The sequence below is a fragment of the Phascolarctos cinereus genome, unplaced genomic scaffold (assembly GCF_003287225.1).
Source record: "Phascolarctos cinereus isolate Bilbo 61053 unplaced genomic scaffold, phaCin_HiC Scaffold_9;HRSCAF=440, whole genome shotgun sequence".
Taxonomy (NCBI): domain Eukaryota; kingdom Metazoa; phylum Chordata; class Mammalia; order Diprotodontia; family Phascolarctidae; genus Phascolarctos; species Phascolarctos cinereus.
The window spans coordinates 192,602,435-192,620,027 of NW_027556402.1; the positions used below are offsets into that span (position 1 = coordinate 192,602,435).

The window sequence follows — 17,593 nt, forward strand, 5'->3', positions numbered from 1 at the left end:
TCCAGTATCTCTTGTAGTAGTCTTACAAATTTGTCACTGTGGTTCTACCTAAGGTGTCAAGAACCTTCCTCATTTTCTCTTGATATTGACAGAATATTGGTCCAAATGTAGGCCAGGTTTTTCCTTAAATCTGTTTTGTGTAAGACCTAAGATGCATCTGTGTTTACATATGTATGTACATACTTGGTCATTGTTTGGATTCTGATGGCTCAGAGTAAGTGCAGATAAGTGATTGTTTCCATTTTGGCCAGAAACCATGGGGGTCTTCCCCTCCTAGATTGATTTTTTTTTTTGATTAGGTAAAAGAGTCTATTCTTTGCCTCATTTTTACCTAGCCTTAATCACTGAATGGGTATTGCCTCAGTCAAACTGAGACCAGGGAAAGACCTTAGCTTAAAAAGGCCAAGGTTTCCCACTGCATTCAGGGCCATCTCCAGTTGTCCTGATCTGTGTCTTGCCACTGGACCCAGATGGCTCTGGAGGAAAGAGTGAGACTGGTGACTTTGCACAGCCCTCTCTCATTTAAATCCAATTCATTTGCAAGTCATGGCATCACCTCCCTGGTGTCATGTTCCTCGTTGAGAACAAAGGACAAACAACAATGTTGCATTCACATCATTTTCCCTTTGAAGTTTTAGCGTATATCAGGTTGGGGGAGGTGAATTTATTTGGATCTACATGGAAAATATTGATTTGAATTTGAGTAAATTGTTTTACTACCCTAAGCCTCAGTTTCCTCATTTGTAAAATGGGGGTAATAATACTTACAAGGTATTGTATCTTGCAAAGTTGTTGTAAGAACCAAATCCAATGTTTTTAAAATGCTGTTTGAGCTCCAAGTTCTAAATAAATGGGAGTTATTACTTTGACTATTCCTACCATCATCATTATGCAAAATTCTAAAAGACTGATCCCAGAATATATATAAGTTTTGCTATAAGAATCCCTAGCACTGAACATCAACCTTCCCTCTGTCGTTTTGTGCTTCTGAGCTTGTTGGAGGAAAGGCACTGTATAAATCCAAGGCAGTATTATTATCATCATGATGATATTATTACAGCCAGATGAAAATGTCAGCTCGAGTAATATAGGGTTTTCACCTCCAAGCCAACCCCATCGCAGAGTTATGTGACTCATTGTGGACATGTTCACATGCACTGTCTCATTAACACCCCTGGGGTTTGAGAGTATCTTTGCCTCTCTCTTTGCTTACTGGTGGATAAAATTCTCTGCTCCTATCCCCAGCCTGGGCTGGAGGATAAAATTATGACAACCAAGATCCAACTTCTCAGCAGTAATGCATGAATTCATATGGAAATTCGTCAACTTCTGCAGCTTTGGGCTGTGTTCTGTGGGGAATGCAGATGCTGTCAATCTTGTTTCTATCCTTAGGGATAGGGAGTTCATAATTTCTTGAGTAATAGAAATATTGACTCTTAGAACTAAAAAGGATCTCACAGGTAATCTTGTCTAACCCCAGCCCAAAGCACACCTTCTACAACATACCCAATAACTGGCACTTGAACCTCTGCTTTAATATTTCCAGTAATTGGGGACCTCATGACCTGTAAGGAAGCCCATTCCACCACTGGTACATCCAGTTGCCAAAGGAATCCCTTTCCTTACTCTGAGCCAAAATGAGCCTCAATGAAGGTAGCTTTAACTTCTTCTAGTTGTAGTAACATTCTATGGAACCCAACAACAAAAATCCATGTATTCTTCCATAAAAAAATTCTAATATTTGTGAATAGTGATTATATCTCCCCTACAGCTTCTCTTCTCTACCTAAATATTCCCAGTTTCTTCAGTATCACATGATAGTTTTAGTCTCCTCACCATTCTGGTTACCTGTGCTCTCTAAACGTTTTCACTGTGGTCTTCTCTTATCTAGAAAAAACAAACTCAATTCCTCCCACCAATCATCTTAAGATATAGCTTTTAGTCCCTAGCCTGTACTAATCTAGTTTGTCAAGGCATTCTGTAAAATCTGGCACCCAGAATTGATCCAACCATTTTGAAAAAAAATTTCTAATTATTCCAGAAAAGTCATTACACTAATCACTAACTTTTGTCCCTACAAGTACCCCAAAGTGGTTAAAAAAATAGAAAGATCCCATATTTATGAAAATATCTGTACCAGCACTTTGTGTGATAACAAAAATTTAAGAAAGAAAAGCAAAAAAAGTGGGAATCCAATGATTGGGAAATGGCTGAACAAACTTTAGTGTGTGGATCTAATATATGATTGTTCCATAGAAATGATAAATATGAAAAATTCAGAAAATTGACAACCTCATTTGAACCGATGAAGAATGAAATAAGCAGAACTAGGAAAACAATATAAGTAACAAGTTCAATAATGTAAATAAAAACAACACTAAAGGGCAGCTAAAGTCAAATTAATTGCAGTAACCAATCTTGGTCCTCACAAAGAAATGATGAAACCCCCTCCTCTCTTTTTACTAGAAAGGTAGTGGACATGCTGATATGAAATGTTGCAGATGCCCTCAGAGTGACTACTTTGTCAGTTTTGCTTTCTCTTCCTCTCTGTTAAAAGAGGCTGGGGGTTCAGTAGTAGGCCATCACCAATATTGGGAAATATTCATGGTATAGGGTATGTAAATGTAAAGCCTATATCAGATTGTGCGCCGTGTTGGGGAGGGTGGGGGAGAGGAAAAGGGAGAAAAATTTTCAACTCAAAAGTATATGGAAAAAATTAAAAAATTTAAATTAAAAAAAAAAAGAAATAGTCATGGTATAAAAGAAAAAGAGTAGGTGACTAGACCTGTGATTTCCTTGTTATAAGGGAACTTCCAAATGAACAAGCTCTCTCTATCAGTGCAGACTTCCTTCTCTGCAGTTTATGATCAGAGAGTTGTTTGAGAGTTTAATTGCTTGCTTAGGGTGACACAACCAGTGTCAGAGGGGACACAAACCGAGATCATCTTAATTTTGGGACTAGCTCTCTGTCTACCATAGTGTGTGTGTGTGTGTGTGTGTGTGTGTGTGTGTGTGTGTGTGATGTTGTCACCCAGGACCAGGTATAATAATCCAGCTCTCTCATGCAATGGCAAACACAATGCATCTTACATGATTTGATTCCTGATAGTCTTATTAGACATGGGACAACGCACAAGTTCCTTAGGGCAGTACACTACTGTATCTTTGAGGAGCTTTCTTCCTCTAAATCCTATGAGACTGTGTGATCTAACTCATAACTTAGTGGTCTAGAAAACACACATAGCCATCCAGTCATACTAAAGCAGACGTCAGCAGAAGACAACACAGAGCTAGACTTGGCGAGGCAGTATGCACCTAAGCTGTCAATGAGGACACAGGTAGTGAGTGCTATGGGGAATCTACCACAGATGAGTGAAGCCATGGTCTCAGTGCCGAGGATACAAAGCAATAGAAAGCCTGGCAACAACCTCAAGTTATCCTTCTCTTCCTGTGAAGACTTGGTCTTGGGGTCAAGAGACCCAGATAGGAAGCCTAGGTCTAATAAGCAGAGCCACAACCTAGATATTGAGAACAGAGTTTTGCCCCAAAGCACAAAACTATAGATAGATCCTGATAGTACTTAGGCTTCCAGAGACTATAGTATCTCAGCTTAGCACCAAGTTAGCAAGAATAAATAGTTAAAATAGGAAGTTCTAGATTTTTTTTTTCCTTTCTATCTCCTAGATCAGCTTCTCCCCATTCTACACTGTATTGGCTTCCCCAACAGTGTCCTGGGGTTTCTGTTTCCCTCCTTTGGAATGGTCTTCTCCAATTCCCAACTGAATGTATCTTGTGAAAGAACGGGTTAAGGGGACATTGCATTTTACTTTTCCATGGCATGTTTTATGAAGCTTTCCTGGGTGCCAAAATTGCAAATTATAGCTCTTTGGACACTTATTAGCAGTGTGACATTGAGTAAGCAATTTCACCTTACTAAGTTTTAGATTACTCATCTATTAAATTAAGGCAATGGGATAATTGTTAATGGCCCTTTCAGCTTTGAAATGCTATGATTCCATATCCAAGATCACTTGCTGTCTCTTAAGCCAACAGGAATTTATTAAAGACCTCCTATGTGCCAGGCATTGTGCTACAGACTGGGGATGCAGATAAAATGAAAAGACAGTCATTGTCCTTGTGGAGCTCAAGGTCTATTTGCACCACTCACTTAGCACTTAAAATTGTAATGATTTACATTTAGGGGCAAAGTATTACAGAATGGAGAGATGACCTCAGAGTCAGAAAGACTGGAACAGTGAGTTTTCAAGATTACAGAGTATTGGGGTAGGGAATAATGTGTCGGAAGATGGGGAAGGTATGAAGAGACCAGGTTGTGAAGAGTTTTAATTGATAAATGGAAGAGTTTAATTTTGATCTTCCAATATACTTTGGAATCCCAAGAGTTTGTTCAATAAGAAAGTGTCATCATCAGGCCTTCATCCTAGGAAAATTACTCTAGTGGCTGTGTAGATTAGGGATTGGAGTGGGAAGAGGCAAGGAGATCACTTAGGAAGTAATTGCAGGAGTCCAAGTAAGAGCTGATGATGGCCTGTACCAGTGTAGTGGCTAAATGAGAAGAGAGGGAGAGATTTTTGCAAGAAATGTTGGAGAGACAGAAGCAACAACTTTTGGCAACTGATTGGATATGTGAGGTGAGCGAGTAGGAAATTGAGGCTGTTACCAAGATTAGGTACCCGAGTAACTGGGAGGATGATGGTAGCCTTGACAAGACAGGCAAGTTAGGCAAGAAAGGCAGCTATCTAAAATTGAACATGTAAGGGATACTTTTTTAAATATGATTTCTAATATATGTGTATATTTGTCATGTAAAAGAATTTGAATCTCTGTGGTATCTAGGGCATGATTAAGCCAAGTATGTATTACCTTGAAGGCACAAAGTCTCCAAAGGAGAATACTACAGAGGGTAAAATTTACAAGCCTGTTGTAGGAATATAAACTCCTCCCCCTAAATTTGATTACCTATTGAGAGTGATTCCAGATAGATGAAGTGGATGAAAGATGAAATAACTGAGGAAACAAAGATTCGAGCTTCTGAGAATACTGATTTATTTTGCAATGTATGCCAATTTCGAAACAAATTAGGGCCAAATCGTTTTAGCTTAAGACTGGACCCTGAGTACAGGGAGAGATAGATTTTTATGCATTAAAAACAATCAAATAAGACCACTTAACTAAAAGAAAATAATTATCCAGGATACAAAATCCGGTAATCTGATTCCTAATTAGAGGAAAGATTAGAGATTTTTCCAAATTGGGAGGAGGAGAGAGAACAAGTGAAATTCCCCGAAATCATAAAAATTGGTGTCCCACTCCCCCAAAGAATCTGTATTCAATTAAAGGAACATGAAAACAATAACCGATTGACTAGTATGAGGCCAGTTTTCGAATAAGATATGTGGGTTACTTGAGATATATAGTAATGAGAAAACTCCTCATATAATTCTTTGGATCTGACTGGGTTTCTGGTCAGCATAACTTAGGTCCTTAGTTAAGGGTATCTCAGCAGTAGGTAGAGGTGGTCCAGCTTCTCAGCTATTCAGGGCTAGGTTCAAGCAACACAATAAGGTCTTCTTACAATTCCCACAATTGAATAAGGTTTTCTCACAAGACAAAAATTGGACTAGATCTATAATTGAATAGAAAGGGAACTGAGCCTTTCCAGGTTTTTTCTGAAAGCATCCTGCTCATCATTTTTTAATAATACAATTGTGCTATAAGAAATGATGAACAAGGATGCTTTCAGAAAACCTGGAAAGACTTAAATGAACTGATGCAAAGTGAAGTGAGCAGAACCAGGAGAATATTGCTCACAATGACAGCAATATTGTATGATGATTAACTGTGAATGACCTAGCTATTCTCAGCAATATAATGCTCCAAAATAATTCTGAAGGACTTATGATGAAAAACACCATGCACCTTCGAGAAAGAAATGACAGAGTCTGAAATGCAGATCAAAGCATACTTTTTAAACTTTATTTTTCTTGGGTTTTATTTTTTGGCCTGCATTTTCTTTCACAATATGACTAATATGGAGAAATGTTTTGCCTGACTGCACGTGTACAATCTATGTCAAATTGCTTGCCTTCTCATTGAGGGAGGACAGGAGGGAAGGAGAGAATTTGGAACTCAAAAACTTTTAAAAATGAATCTTAAAATTGTTTTTACATGTAATTGGAAAAATAAAATACTTGGAAAAAAAGAAAAAGAAAAGGAACTGAGCTAGCTGCAGAATTGAGTCACAAAATGGAGTCAGTGTGGTTCACTCAATTCCCACTTGCTTTTCTAATCCCCTCAAAGGAGAGGCATCAGGGAAAGGTTCGTGAAGGAGGTGGCATTTAGCTAGAACTTGAAACACAAATGGGGTCTCAGCTCAGCCAGCTGAGATAAGAGAGTGTTTCAGATATAGGGAATGATGAAAGAAAAGACCAAGAAGCAGGAAAGAGAAGGAATTATTCACGTTTTGATGAATAGTTTAGTAAAATCTCAGAATTTAGACATAAGAAGAATCTGGGAGATCATCTTTTCTGAATCCTTTATTCTCAAATTGAGGACACCAAGATTTGAACAGGAGAAGTGCCTTGCTGAAGATCGTACAGATTGTAACAGAGTTGGGTCCAAACCTAGGTCCTCTGGCTACAAATTCAATGTTCTTTGCATGACACTTCATTGCCTGTTTTGTCTGGTTGGGTTGATCAAGGAGGAAGAAGAGAAAGAGAGGGAGAAAGCTGAGAAGGTAGATGGGAGCCAAGTTTTGTAGAGCCTTGAATGCCAGGTTAAGGAGTTTGCATATTATTTGGGAGAAAATAAGGATTCATTGAAGGTGATTAATAGGGGAGATGTGGTCTATATGATTCAATATAGCTTGATTCTATGCATTTTTCCCCTAGGGCTGTGGCTGGAGTAGATGGGGAACCAGATTTGGTTCATATGGAAATCCAAGATCTCAGTGGAGGTAAGTTATTTAAGAAGCCAGTGATCAAACCACATTTTTTCAGAGTCATAGTAATAGTAGTAGTAGAAATAATCATTCACATTTCACATATTTACAATGTGCTTTCCAAACAATGCAAGGTAAGCAGTCAACATCTGTATAACTTGTGAGAGTTTGCAAAGCACTTCCATAATCTCATTTCAGAGCTGGAAGGGTTAGCTAAAGGGTTAGTTATCAGAGCCAATATCCAAAACATATCTCCACAAGATGGGATGTTAAGCCAAAACTAATATGACAGAATTTATTATGAGTGAGTGTAAAGTCTTACGCTTGGATTCCAAGAATCAACTTCACAAGGGTAAGATATGTGGGGAGAGTATAGTCAGGCAGCAGTTCATCTTGAAAAAGATAACAAGATGAGTCAACAATGTATTATGGCAGCCCCCAAAAAGCTAATACATATAATGTTAGGCTTATTAAGAGAAGTATAGTAACCAGGACTAGGGAGCTGATGACCCTGATGTATTCTGCCTTGGTCAGCCCACATTTCAGGTATCATGATAAATTCTGGTTGCCACATTTTAGGAACAATATTGATTATTTTGAACTTGTCCAAAAGACTGTAACCCATACCACACCATATGTAGAGCCTTTAGTCTGTAGAGAAGGTATCTTAGGGTAGATATGAGAACAGTCAGGAAATATTTCAGATGCAATAGCCTGGAAGATGATTTGACAGATTGTTCTTTTGGACTCCACAGGACAGAACTAAAAGCAATGAATGGAAGTTTTAGAGGAAATTTTAGCCTTGATGTAAGACAGAACTTCTAACAACTACAGCTGTCCCAAAGTAGAATGATCTTCCTTGAGAGGAAGTGGGTCCTCCTTCACTAGGGATCTCCAAGAAGGGGGATGATGACCAATGATTGACTTCTGAGGTCCCTTCCAATACTGAGAATCTTAAGTTTATAGGATCTCCTCCAAGACTGTATGACAGAAGCAGTACAGGATATAATTATCTCAACTTTACAGATGAAATTGCTGCTCATAGATGCCATAAGAATGTAGGATTTGGATATCATTGAGCTCAAGCCCTCCATTGTAAGTATGAAGAAATAGGAGGCCAGAGAGGAGAAGCAATTTTCCCAAGGCCACCAGACAGTAGGGGACAATGCTTAGATATGACTCCTAGGTCCTCAGACTCCCAATCTAGTATTCTTTTGATCGAATCATGCTTCTTCCTGTGATAAGCCTCGCATTCATTTCCACTGCCCACAGCAAGAAAATGTTATACCAGATTCCTTGAAGTCAGCCTATGCATATAGCTAAACTGACTGGGCTGGGTAGAAATGTGGTAGAATTGAAAGTTTACTTGTTTTCCAACAGGAGATAAATTGAAGTCAAGAAGCTATGGTCCAATGAAAAAAGCTATTAATAGTACAATTTGTTCTGGCACTTAAACATTGGACGTTTTTCCTGCTCTGTGCATACAGCTGCCAGTTTATCTATGGTGTGGGAAGAGAATCTGTTAGAATGAATATCCACATATGTCAGTTGTTCTGAGCTCCCAGAAACCCTTCCTGCTCCAGATTCAGCACAGTTTCCCTTCATACCATTTGAAGATTAGAAAGCAAGATAAGGGCATGTGAACCTGGAATTATAATGAGAATTGTCCTCTGAGATTCCTTCTCCATTCCTGAATATGATGATAACAGGAATCATAGCTCACATTTCTACCGGGCTTGGCAATTTTTATCACCCCGATTTCACAAATAGGGAAACGGAGCTTGGGCCATGATCAGACAGAAAATACTTGTGGTAGCATGGGGCCTTGAAAGGAAATCTGACCTATGTGTGAGGGAGTGTGTTTGGTGCTGGGGAGAGACATGCTTTGTATTACAAACCTGGTGATCTCACAGTATGGAATTAATACCAGATAGCACTTTAAGGCATGAAAAACACTATAATGTTGTCTCTTATTTGATCCTCAGCAACTTCCTTAGGTAGATGCAATTATTATCCCCATTTTAGAGGTAAGGAAACTGAGGCTGAGGAAGGTTGAATGCTCAGCCCAGGGCTATTAAGCTAATCAGTATCTGAGTAAGGAATTGAACTTAAGTCTTCCTAACTCCAAGCTCAGTGCTCTTTTCTCTGTGCTAACCAGCTGCCTCTGGGGAAAGGGGGGTTAACTCACAAACACCATCTCTTAAAGGATTGCTTGAGGAAATACTCCAGTGAAAATTTTGTAATTGTTCAGCTTTTCAGTCGTGTCCAACTCTTGTGACCCTTTATAGGGTTTTCTTGGCAAAGATACCACAGCGCTTTGCCATTTCCTTCTCCAGCCCATTTTGGGCAAACAAGATGAAATGTCTTTCTCAGGGTCACACATATTTGAGGTCACATTTGAACTCAGGTCTTCCTGACTCCAGGCCTAGTATACTGAGCCACCTAGCTGCCTTCAATGAAATCATAGACTTTAAAAAAAATGGTTGCTCTATTCCTCTGTTGCCTTGACCAGTACAAATCACAGCTTCCTCCTAATTTTACAGAAGAGGAAACTGAGGCTCAGATGTAATGAAGAGTGTTTATAAATGTAATAAAATGAATTTTATTCTATAGTAAGAAAATGAGCCCTATAGTTGAAAGGTAGCTGCTAAGGATTGAGATACATGGATACAGAAAGAATCTAGGGTTCTGTCAGCTTGGGGAACTCTTGGTGTGGGAATTTCTTCTACCAATGTGGATTGTAACTCTTCTATGACTTAGTGAATAAGTCTTTGGAAGATGTTTGAATGACACAGTGACTGTATGATGGGTATAATAATAATAGCACCCACCTCCCAAGGTTGTTGTGAGGATCAAATGAGATCTTTGTCAAGTGCTCGCTATAGTGCCTGGCATGTTGTCAGGGTTTAATAAAGATTTGTTTCCTTCTTTCCTCCTTTTTTCTTCCTCCTTCCTCCTTCCTCTTTCCTCCACCTTCTTCCTGTATTGCTATCTCTCCTCTCAAATCAACCTTCTCTTATAATGAACTTCTCATTAATGAACTCATCTGGTCCTTGAACTACAGATAATCTATTGCTGTACCTTTCTTTCCTCCATCCTTCCCTGTTGCCAACTTGGTAGGACCTTCCCGGGCTTGTGAATAGCCTTTGAGGCCCCAGGGTTGCTTTCATTGCCACAATGAGGACTCATGGGGGGACTTGTGTATGGAGGGGGAAGTAGTCAAAATAAACTAGATGAGAGAGAGAAATCTCCAAATGCACCCCAGAATGATTTTAGATCCAAACCTGAATCTTTGAGAATTTCCATTTTATTTAGAGCTTTTGAGTTGCAACTTCCCAAATGATACATCTAGGAAAAAAGACTCATTAGCAGTGCTGATTTACCAGCAATCCCTTGCCAGAGAATTCAGTTGATGAGTCAAAAACCTAAGGATTCAATTTCCCTTGGGAAACAGAATGGTTTAAATATAAAAGGAACAGATGTCTGGTAAAATATGTTTGTGGTTTTGCTCAACCATAAATATTTGAAAAATAGTTCAAGCATTTTCCCTAAAGCAAAACACTTCCAGTTTCTTTCATGCTTATATATGTATGTTTTTGGAATGGCTAGCATTGTTCTTTAGTATACAGCAAGCAACTTATCTCCTGGAAGAGATATCCACTTTCTTGAGGCCTAATTTTACTGAAGTCAAACTTAGGAAGCAGCTTAGGTCTTAGTTTGAATAACATTTTTTTTTCTAAAATTTTTGCTCATTCATTCATTCATTCAAACAGTATTTATAAGTCCCGACCATGCACAGTTGAACTAGTCATGGTGGTTGGGAAGGGGGCTGGGAATCCTTCAATCCAAGAAACTTAATAGGAAAGATATTACATATATGTGAAATTACTAAATATTTGCAATATTCAACAAATATGATGCTTGAGACTTTAAACCTTGGACCTGAATGACTATTTCTACAGTATTGGTGGGGAAAGCATAATTTAGTGTTATCAGCCTAACTAGTTTGTTTTACCTTCCCTTTTTGATTCCATAAAATGTCCCAGTTTTCACCTCTCTCTTTCTCCAGGTAAAATTCTACTTTCCTTTTGATTATGGTTCTCTGACTTCCAAATATATAAATACATAAACCCAGCACGGGTTATCAAAATGATGTTGCTTCTCTGAGGAGATATCCTCTATGAGTGAGAAGTTTCTGCTAGACCCAATCAGGCATACACTTGGTCATTAGCATCTGGGACTAGATATTACTGGGGCTCTGCCCATTTGTAATCTGAAGAGCTCAGTCTGGTCTCTGTGTTCCTTCACAGTAGCCATAGATAAGTAGAGTCCAAAAGAATCTCCTTTCAGAGATCTCTACTGTCCTGGAAAAAAAACAGCCATTAAAATATTACTTGGGGGCTCAGATATCCTGAGAGGATATCTCAAGGAGAAGCATTAACTCACATGAAAAGATGGTAAAAGAGGAAACCACTCTCCATGCAAAATATCCCTGAAGTCCAATGCCTTCTTCCTGCCTGTCACCTCTGTGTTTCCCAAGCAAGAAGCTATTTTAAGATCATAGGACTATAATAGAGTTAGAAGGGACCTCAGAGGACACAGAGTCTAATACTCTTCATTTTACATATGAGGAAACTGAGGCCCAGGAAATGTAAAGAAAAAAAAAAGGAAGAAAAGTCAGCCATTCTCTTCCCCAGTCTCTCCTGGCACCACCACCAACATTGATTAAGTCACCACTTGAAGGTCCTTGAAGAACTTAAGTGACTTTTCCAAGGTCACACAGGTAGTAAGCTTCAGAGGGAGAATTCAGACCCAGGCCATTGACTTCAAAACTAGTGCTCCTTCTACTCTTCCACACTACCGGTATCATAAGAACCTGTCTGCTCTTTGTGTTTTAAGTTTCCCTTAGTAATATTCACAGTGCAAACAACTATATACGCCACTGACCTCTGCTACTCTGCTTGAGTGCCCCCCACACTGCTTGCTGACGCCTGTCTTTATATTGAAAATGTCCTGTGATGATGCCCTCACAGTGCTTGTGTGTGTGTGTGTGTGTGTGTGTGTGTGTGTGTGTGCGCGCTCACGCGCGCGTGCATGTGTGTATGTGTTTCGGGATACCAGTCCTGGCTTCACTGCCAATAACTTTGTTTCCTTAAGTTGTTGACACAAACTCTTAGTTATTTTTTTCAAGGATTTTCCTAGGTAAAATGAATGAATGAAGTTTTAAAATAGGATTGGGATAAGGACGGGACCTATGATTTCATGGATATAGGAAATTCTGAGATGAGAAAATTCCCTCTACTTTTTAACCAATTCACATCAAAATTTTCTCTGAAACTTTAGAGCTACTTAGAGAACTGAGTTCAGGGGTCACAAAACCATCCTCTGTCACCAACAGGACTTGTTCTCTCTCTGTCTCTGTCTCTCTCTGTCTCTGTCTCTCTTTGTCTCTCTGTTTCTCTCTCTGTATCTCTTTGTGACTCTGTCTGTCTGTCTGTCTCTCTCTCTCTCTCTCTCTCTTTCTCTCACACACACACACACACACACATTCTCTCTTTATCTTTCTCCTTTTTATTTAACAATTGAAGATCTGACAAGCAAGCATCTTGCTTGAAAAAAATTGGGGGGGGCAGTTAGGCGGCACAGTAGATAGAGAACTGGCCCTGAAGTCAGGAGGACCTGAGTTCAAATCCTGTCTCAGACCAAACACTTGACATTTACTAGCTGTGTGACCCTGGGCAAGTCACTTAACCCCAATTGCCTAAAAAAAAAAGTGAAAAGAATCTGTTTAGAACAAAGAGTAGATCAAAGGTCCAGTTTTCACTGTATATGTGTGAATAATGATACCTCTAGTACAGTCAGTGCTTTGGGTTAGAGAAAGAGCCAGTGTTCTTGAAGGACCAGCTGTACACAAGAGAAGACTATACTTTATCATATGATTCAGGTGATGAATTTAATTTTGCAAAGTAAAGCTTATTTCCTAAAAAAAGCAAATAATTTCCATACTCTTCACTGAGCACTTAGCAGCTCTCTACTGCTCTTATCATGTGCCATTGGACGTTATTGCTGTCTCTCTCTAGACCATAAGCACCTTCAGGTCAGGGACTATGTTTTATATACACTTTGTCTCTCACACATTACTTTGCACACAGTGCCAATTAAGAAATTTGTGTCAATTTTGTTGCCATGGCTACTACCTTCCTGACAGAGATCACCTGCCCCCCTATGCTTTTGTAGACAATTTTCTTGAATTTCTGTGGCTAAAAGTATCTCATCCTCGTCCCTGGAGCAATGAAGCTTTCCAAACTTCTTTAAGCTCACTTTGGGGTGACAGTGGTTGTTTTTTCCATACTCAATTCAGCAAAATTAGTTAAGCTCTACATTCAGGGGACTGTGCTATGCATTGAGAATACAACATTTAAAATGGCAAGTCCTCTTCCACAAGAGGGTTGGGAGGGAAGAGCTGGTAGAGAGAAATAATCTGATAGGACCTGCTTGAGCTTATACTCTAAAGGCAGACACTTTAAGAAACTAGGGTCCACTATACAACATCATGAAATATCACAAGAGAATTTTAGTTTAAAAACTGGATGTTGGTCCATAAACATTTGTTAAGCAAAATGCTATAAGCACTGTGCTAAGTGCTAGGAATACAAATAAAAAAAAAACAGTCCTTACCCTCAAGGAGCTTCCAATCTAATGGAAGAAGACCACATACAAAAGAAAGGTGAAAGGGGAGTGAGGAAGGAGAGGTAAAAAAGCATTAATGGTGAAGTATAGTCCAACGAGAGGGAAGCTAGGTAAACAGAGCACTTGGTTTGGAATCAGGGAGATTTATCTTCATGGGTTCAAATCTGGCCTCAGACACTCACTAGCTTAGTGACCCAGGGCAAGTCATTTAACTCTGTTTGCCTCAGTGCCTGGTCTATAAAGTGAACTGGAGAAGGAAATGGCAAACCACTCTAGTATCTTTGCCAAGAAAAGCCAAAACGGGGTCATGAAGAGTTGGACATGACTGAAACAACTGAACAACACCAACAAACCATCCAAGAAATCAGCCGGTTCAAAATGAAGCTCTCTCTAAGGGGAGGCTTTGAGAGGAATTCTTTGCTCTTCTCTCCAGCAATACAATAAAAGGGGCAGAAGATGCCGAACGTACTAATGAGGTCAGAGCACTAACCTCACAAGTTGATAAGTTTCTTTGTGACAAGATTTCCTGTGAGCATGATTATGGCAGAGCTTAGTCCAAGGAGGACAATTAGTCGGAAATTAAGTTGATGGCCTAGGAGCCCTTTGGGAGGAGTTCTTTGCTCAAGCCTCCAGCCCTTCGATCAGAGGAGCAGAGAGTACTGATGAGATGGGAATACCAACGTTGATGCTTTGGTGGTGGGCACTCATCACGATGAGGTTCATGAATGGTACTTGACACGGCAGACTGTTATCTAACATAGCTGTTTCCTTCACCAATAAGAGCAGTAAAATGTTGGTTTTCATTTGAGTTTACTTTACAAGAATAGATTTTGGTCATTGTTCTCCCCAGGTTTCCGATATGTCACCTGTCAGTCTCAGAATTGCTCTGATAGAACACCCACGATTCCATTTGCCAGCAGCATTGACCACAATTCCTTGACTGTGCAGGACGACTACATATTCTTTAAGGTAAATGCAAATTAATTCCCACATGTGTTCAACTGAAGGAATGTGACATTCTGAACCTATAAAAGGGAGGCAGATGAGGACCCTATGAAATGCTGTTTCTTCTGTGAGAAAATACTGAAAGTTAACTTTGTAATTCAATTCAGAAGTAAACCACATCAATGGTATATCTTTCTAGAGAGTTTTAGCATTCCAAAAGCACTTTAGCTGCATTATCCCATTTGATGGAAAACAAACTTACAAGCTTAAAGAAGAGGAAGGAAAGGAAATAAGCATTTATCTAGTACCAGTCACTATGCTAAGCGCTTCAAAAATACTGTCTCCCTTGATCCTCACAACAACCCTGGGAGATAGGTATAATGATGATCACCACTTCACAGTTGAGAAAAATGAGTCAAACCTAGGTTGGATGACTTGCTCAGGATAACACAGCTAGGAAAGTATCTGAGGTCAAATCTGAACTCAGGTCTACCTGACTCCAAGCCCAGCCCTTTTTCCACTGGGCTGCAAGCACTGTTGTTCCCATTTTGCAGATGAGGAAGATTCAGAGGAGCAGAGACCAGAAGTACTCAGACCCTATGTGAGGCTTTTCTTGGTGCCCCCAACTCTCTTCTTGAAACTACCTTGTGTTACTTTGTATATACTTATCTGGGTGCATAGTTTATCTCTGCAGTAGAATGTAAGTTCCTTGAGGGCAGAGACTATTCTTTGTATAGCCTACACGCAGTAAATATGTAAATAAAAAAGTTTATTGAATTGAACTTCCCTTATTTAGAGTCCTATAGCTCCTAAGCAGCAGAAATAGAATTAGAATCTTGGCTTTCTTTATGAAGATTCCCCAGGATCTCAGAAACTTGGAGTTGGAAGGGATGTAGGAGCTTACATAATCCAAACCATAGCTAAGCAGAAATCCAGTCTCCATGACAGCCCTAACCATACTGATGGAAAGCAATTGTGCCCTTAAGACTTCTCTTCTACAAGTTCAACATTGCCATAGGGCATATTCTCTGGGACTCTCATCATCATCCTAGTCACCTCCCTCTGGACTAGGAGTTCTTGACCTTTTTTATATATCGTGAAATCTTTGGGCAGTCTGATGAAGCCTATGAAGCCATTTTCAGAATAATTTTAAATGCATAAATTAAAATACTTGGATTAGAGTGGGAAAATATATTTAAATATAGCTATCAAAATATTTTTTAAAAAGTTCACAGACCCCACATGAAGAACTCTGGCAGTCTGTAAACCCTCCAGTTCATTAATGACCTTTTAAAAATATGGCTCCCAGAACTCAAGGCAATACACCATATTTGTTCTAACCAGTACTCTTGCCTCTATGCCACAACAGCTCTTAGAGTTTTCTAAAGATTATATCCATTTGCTCTGCTATTACCATCACCTCCCAAGCATCTCAATTTTGTTGTTGTTGGTGGTGGTGGTGGTGACAATTTAGTTATTTGTTTGTTCATTCATTCATTCATTCATTCATTCATTCATTCATTCAAGCATGATGGCCAGGTAGAACTCATTCAGAGCCTAGCTAAGAAAGAAGCAAGAATCATCTTCTTCCATAGCTAGTTTGCTTGATGAGGATTAGGAAATGAGTGCAGCCCAAAGACATCCACACCCATTTTCTTAGGAACAATGTTCTGGGTGTCCACATGGCAGGAACCACTTCTCACCATGAACAAACTGTGAAATGGATTTAGAAATAAATTTCCTAGAGAAAATCATCCCTTATGAGCTTTGCCTTGTATTGTTTGGAGGTGACATTGTTTATAACTCCCCAACAGATACAATTCAGATCTATTTCACAGCTAGTGTATGGTGAGAAGTGGTTCTCCCTGTGTGAGCTTCCCGACTGCCAAACTTAGCAAAATGGGTGATGCCTTTGACAGGGCAGAATCCAAAATGTGTTAGCACATCCTGAAGATCGAGGAGAGGTAATTGACCTGCTTTGATTTCAGATTTGAGTATGAAAAATATGTAACATTTATTATAGATGGATGTTGACATAGAGAAACACAGACTGTGTGTGAGTATAACCAGAGAAACGAGCAGTCTTCTTGCCTTGTACATTTGTGTATTTCTGAGCTGTGGCGAAGGGGACATTGAGCTGTCCTACTGTATTTTGACACCTCCAGGGATATTTCCCATGATTCTTTCTGAACATACTATAGGTTATTTAAGTTTATTGATAACAGAAAATGCAATATAAGGAAATAGTTCCTAACGATTAGAGTTGTGCATAATTGGAATGTGGGCTGTTCCCAGAAGTAGAGCCTCTTATCTCTGGATGTTTTCAATTAGAGGCAGGATAATCACTCTTTTGTTATGTCACAATCAATCAAATCAGTCAATCAGCAAGCATTTATTAAGTGCTTATTCTGCGTAAGGCACTGTGCTGGCAAAACAGTCTTTGCCCCCAAGGAGCACACTTTCTGAAGGCAGAGATATGAATAAGGGATTTGAGTAACTAGATAATTTCAAAATTGCCTTTCTATTCAATCCAACGGGACTCTGGGATTCTTTGATGTCATTGAGGTCCAAAAGAACAAAGCAGGTAAAGACTGTTTCATCAACTTGCATCTGTGTATGTGTGAATAGTTAGATAGATAGATAGTAGATAGATAGATAGATAGATAGATAGATAGATAGATAGATAGATAGATAGATGGATGGATAGATGAATATACATATATAGTTGCCCTTCCTTTTAATAGCAATAATAATAATAATAATGTTATTGATTCACTTTTTATTATGCTTTATGAGACACAAATCTCTTCCTTCAAAGCCCAGAATTCATTTAAAAGAATTCTGGGCTTTAACTCAGGAGGCCTTGATATACACAACAGTTTTGGCAATGAATATGTAACCATGGGTTAGTTGATTAATAATAATAACCTTTATTAATAATTAATTTCATGATTATGATATTAATTTTAAATAATTTTAGTAAATGATTAATTAATA

At 39.0% G+C, this 17,593-nt stretch overlaps 1 protein-coding gene across 5 annotated transcripts in view; it reads left to right on the forward strand.

The window, feature by feature from the left end:
- SORCS2 (sortilin related VPS10 domain containing receptor 2) overlaps positions 1 to 17,593 on the forward strand; it is a 1,236,053-nt gene that overhangs the window by 1,025,867 nt on the left and 192,593 nt on the right. For all 5 annotated transcript variants that reach the window (XM_020992124.2, XM_020992120.2, XM_020992121.2 and 2 more), the window contains exons 6-7: positions 6,912 to 6,976; positions 14,502 to 14,620. In XM_020992124.2, coding sequence (XP_020847783.1) covers positions 6,912 to 6,976; positions 14,502 to 14,620 — 184 coding nt within the window. The remainder of the gene's footprint in view (positions 1 to 6,911; positions 6,977 to 14,501; positions 14,621 to 17,593) is intronic.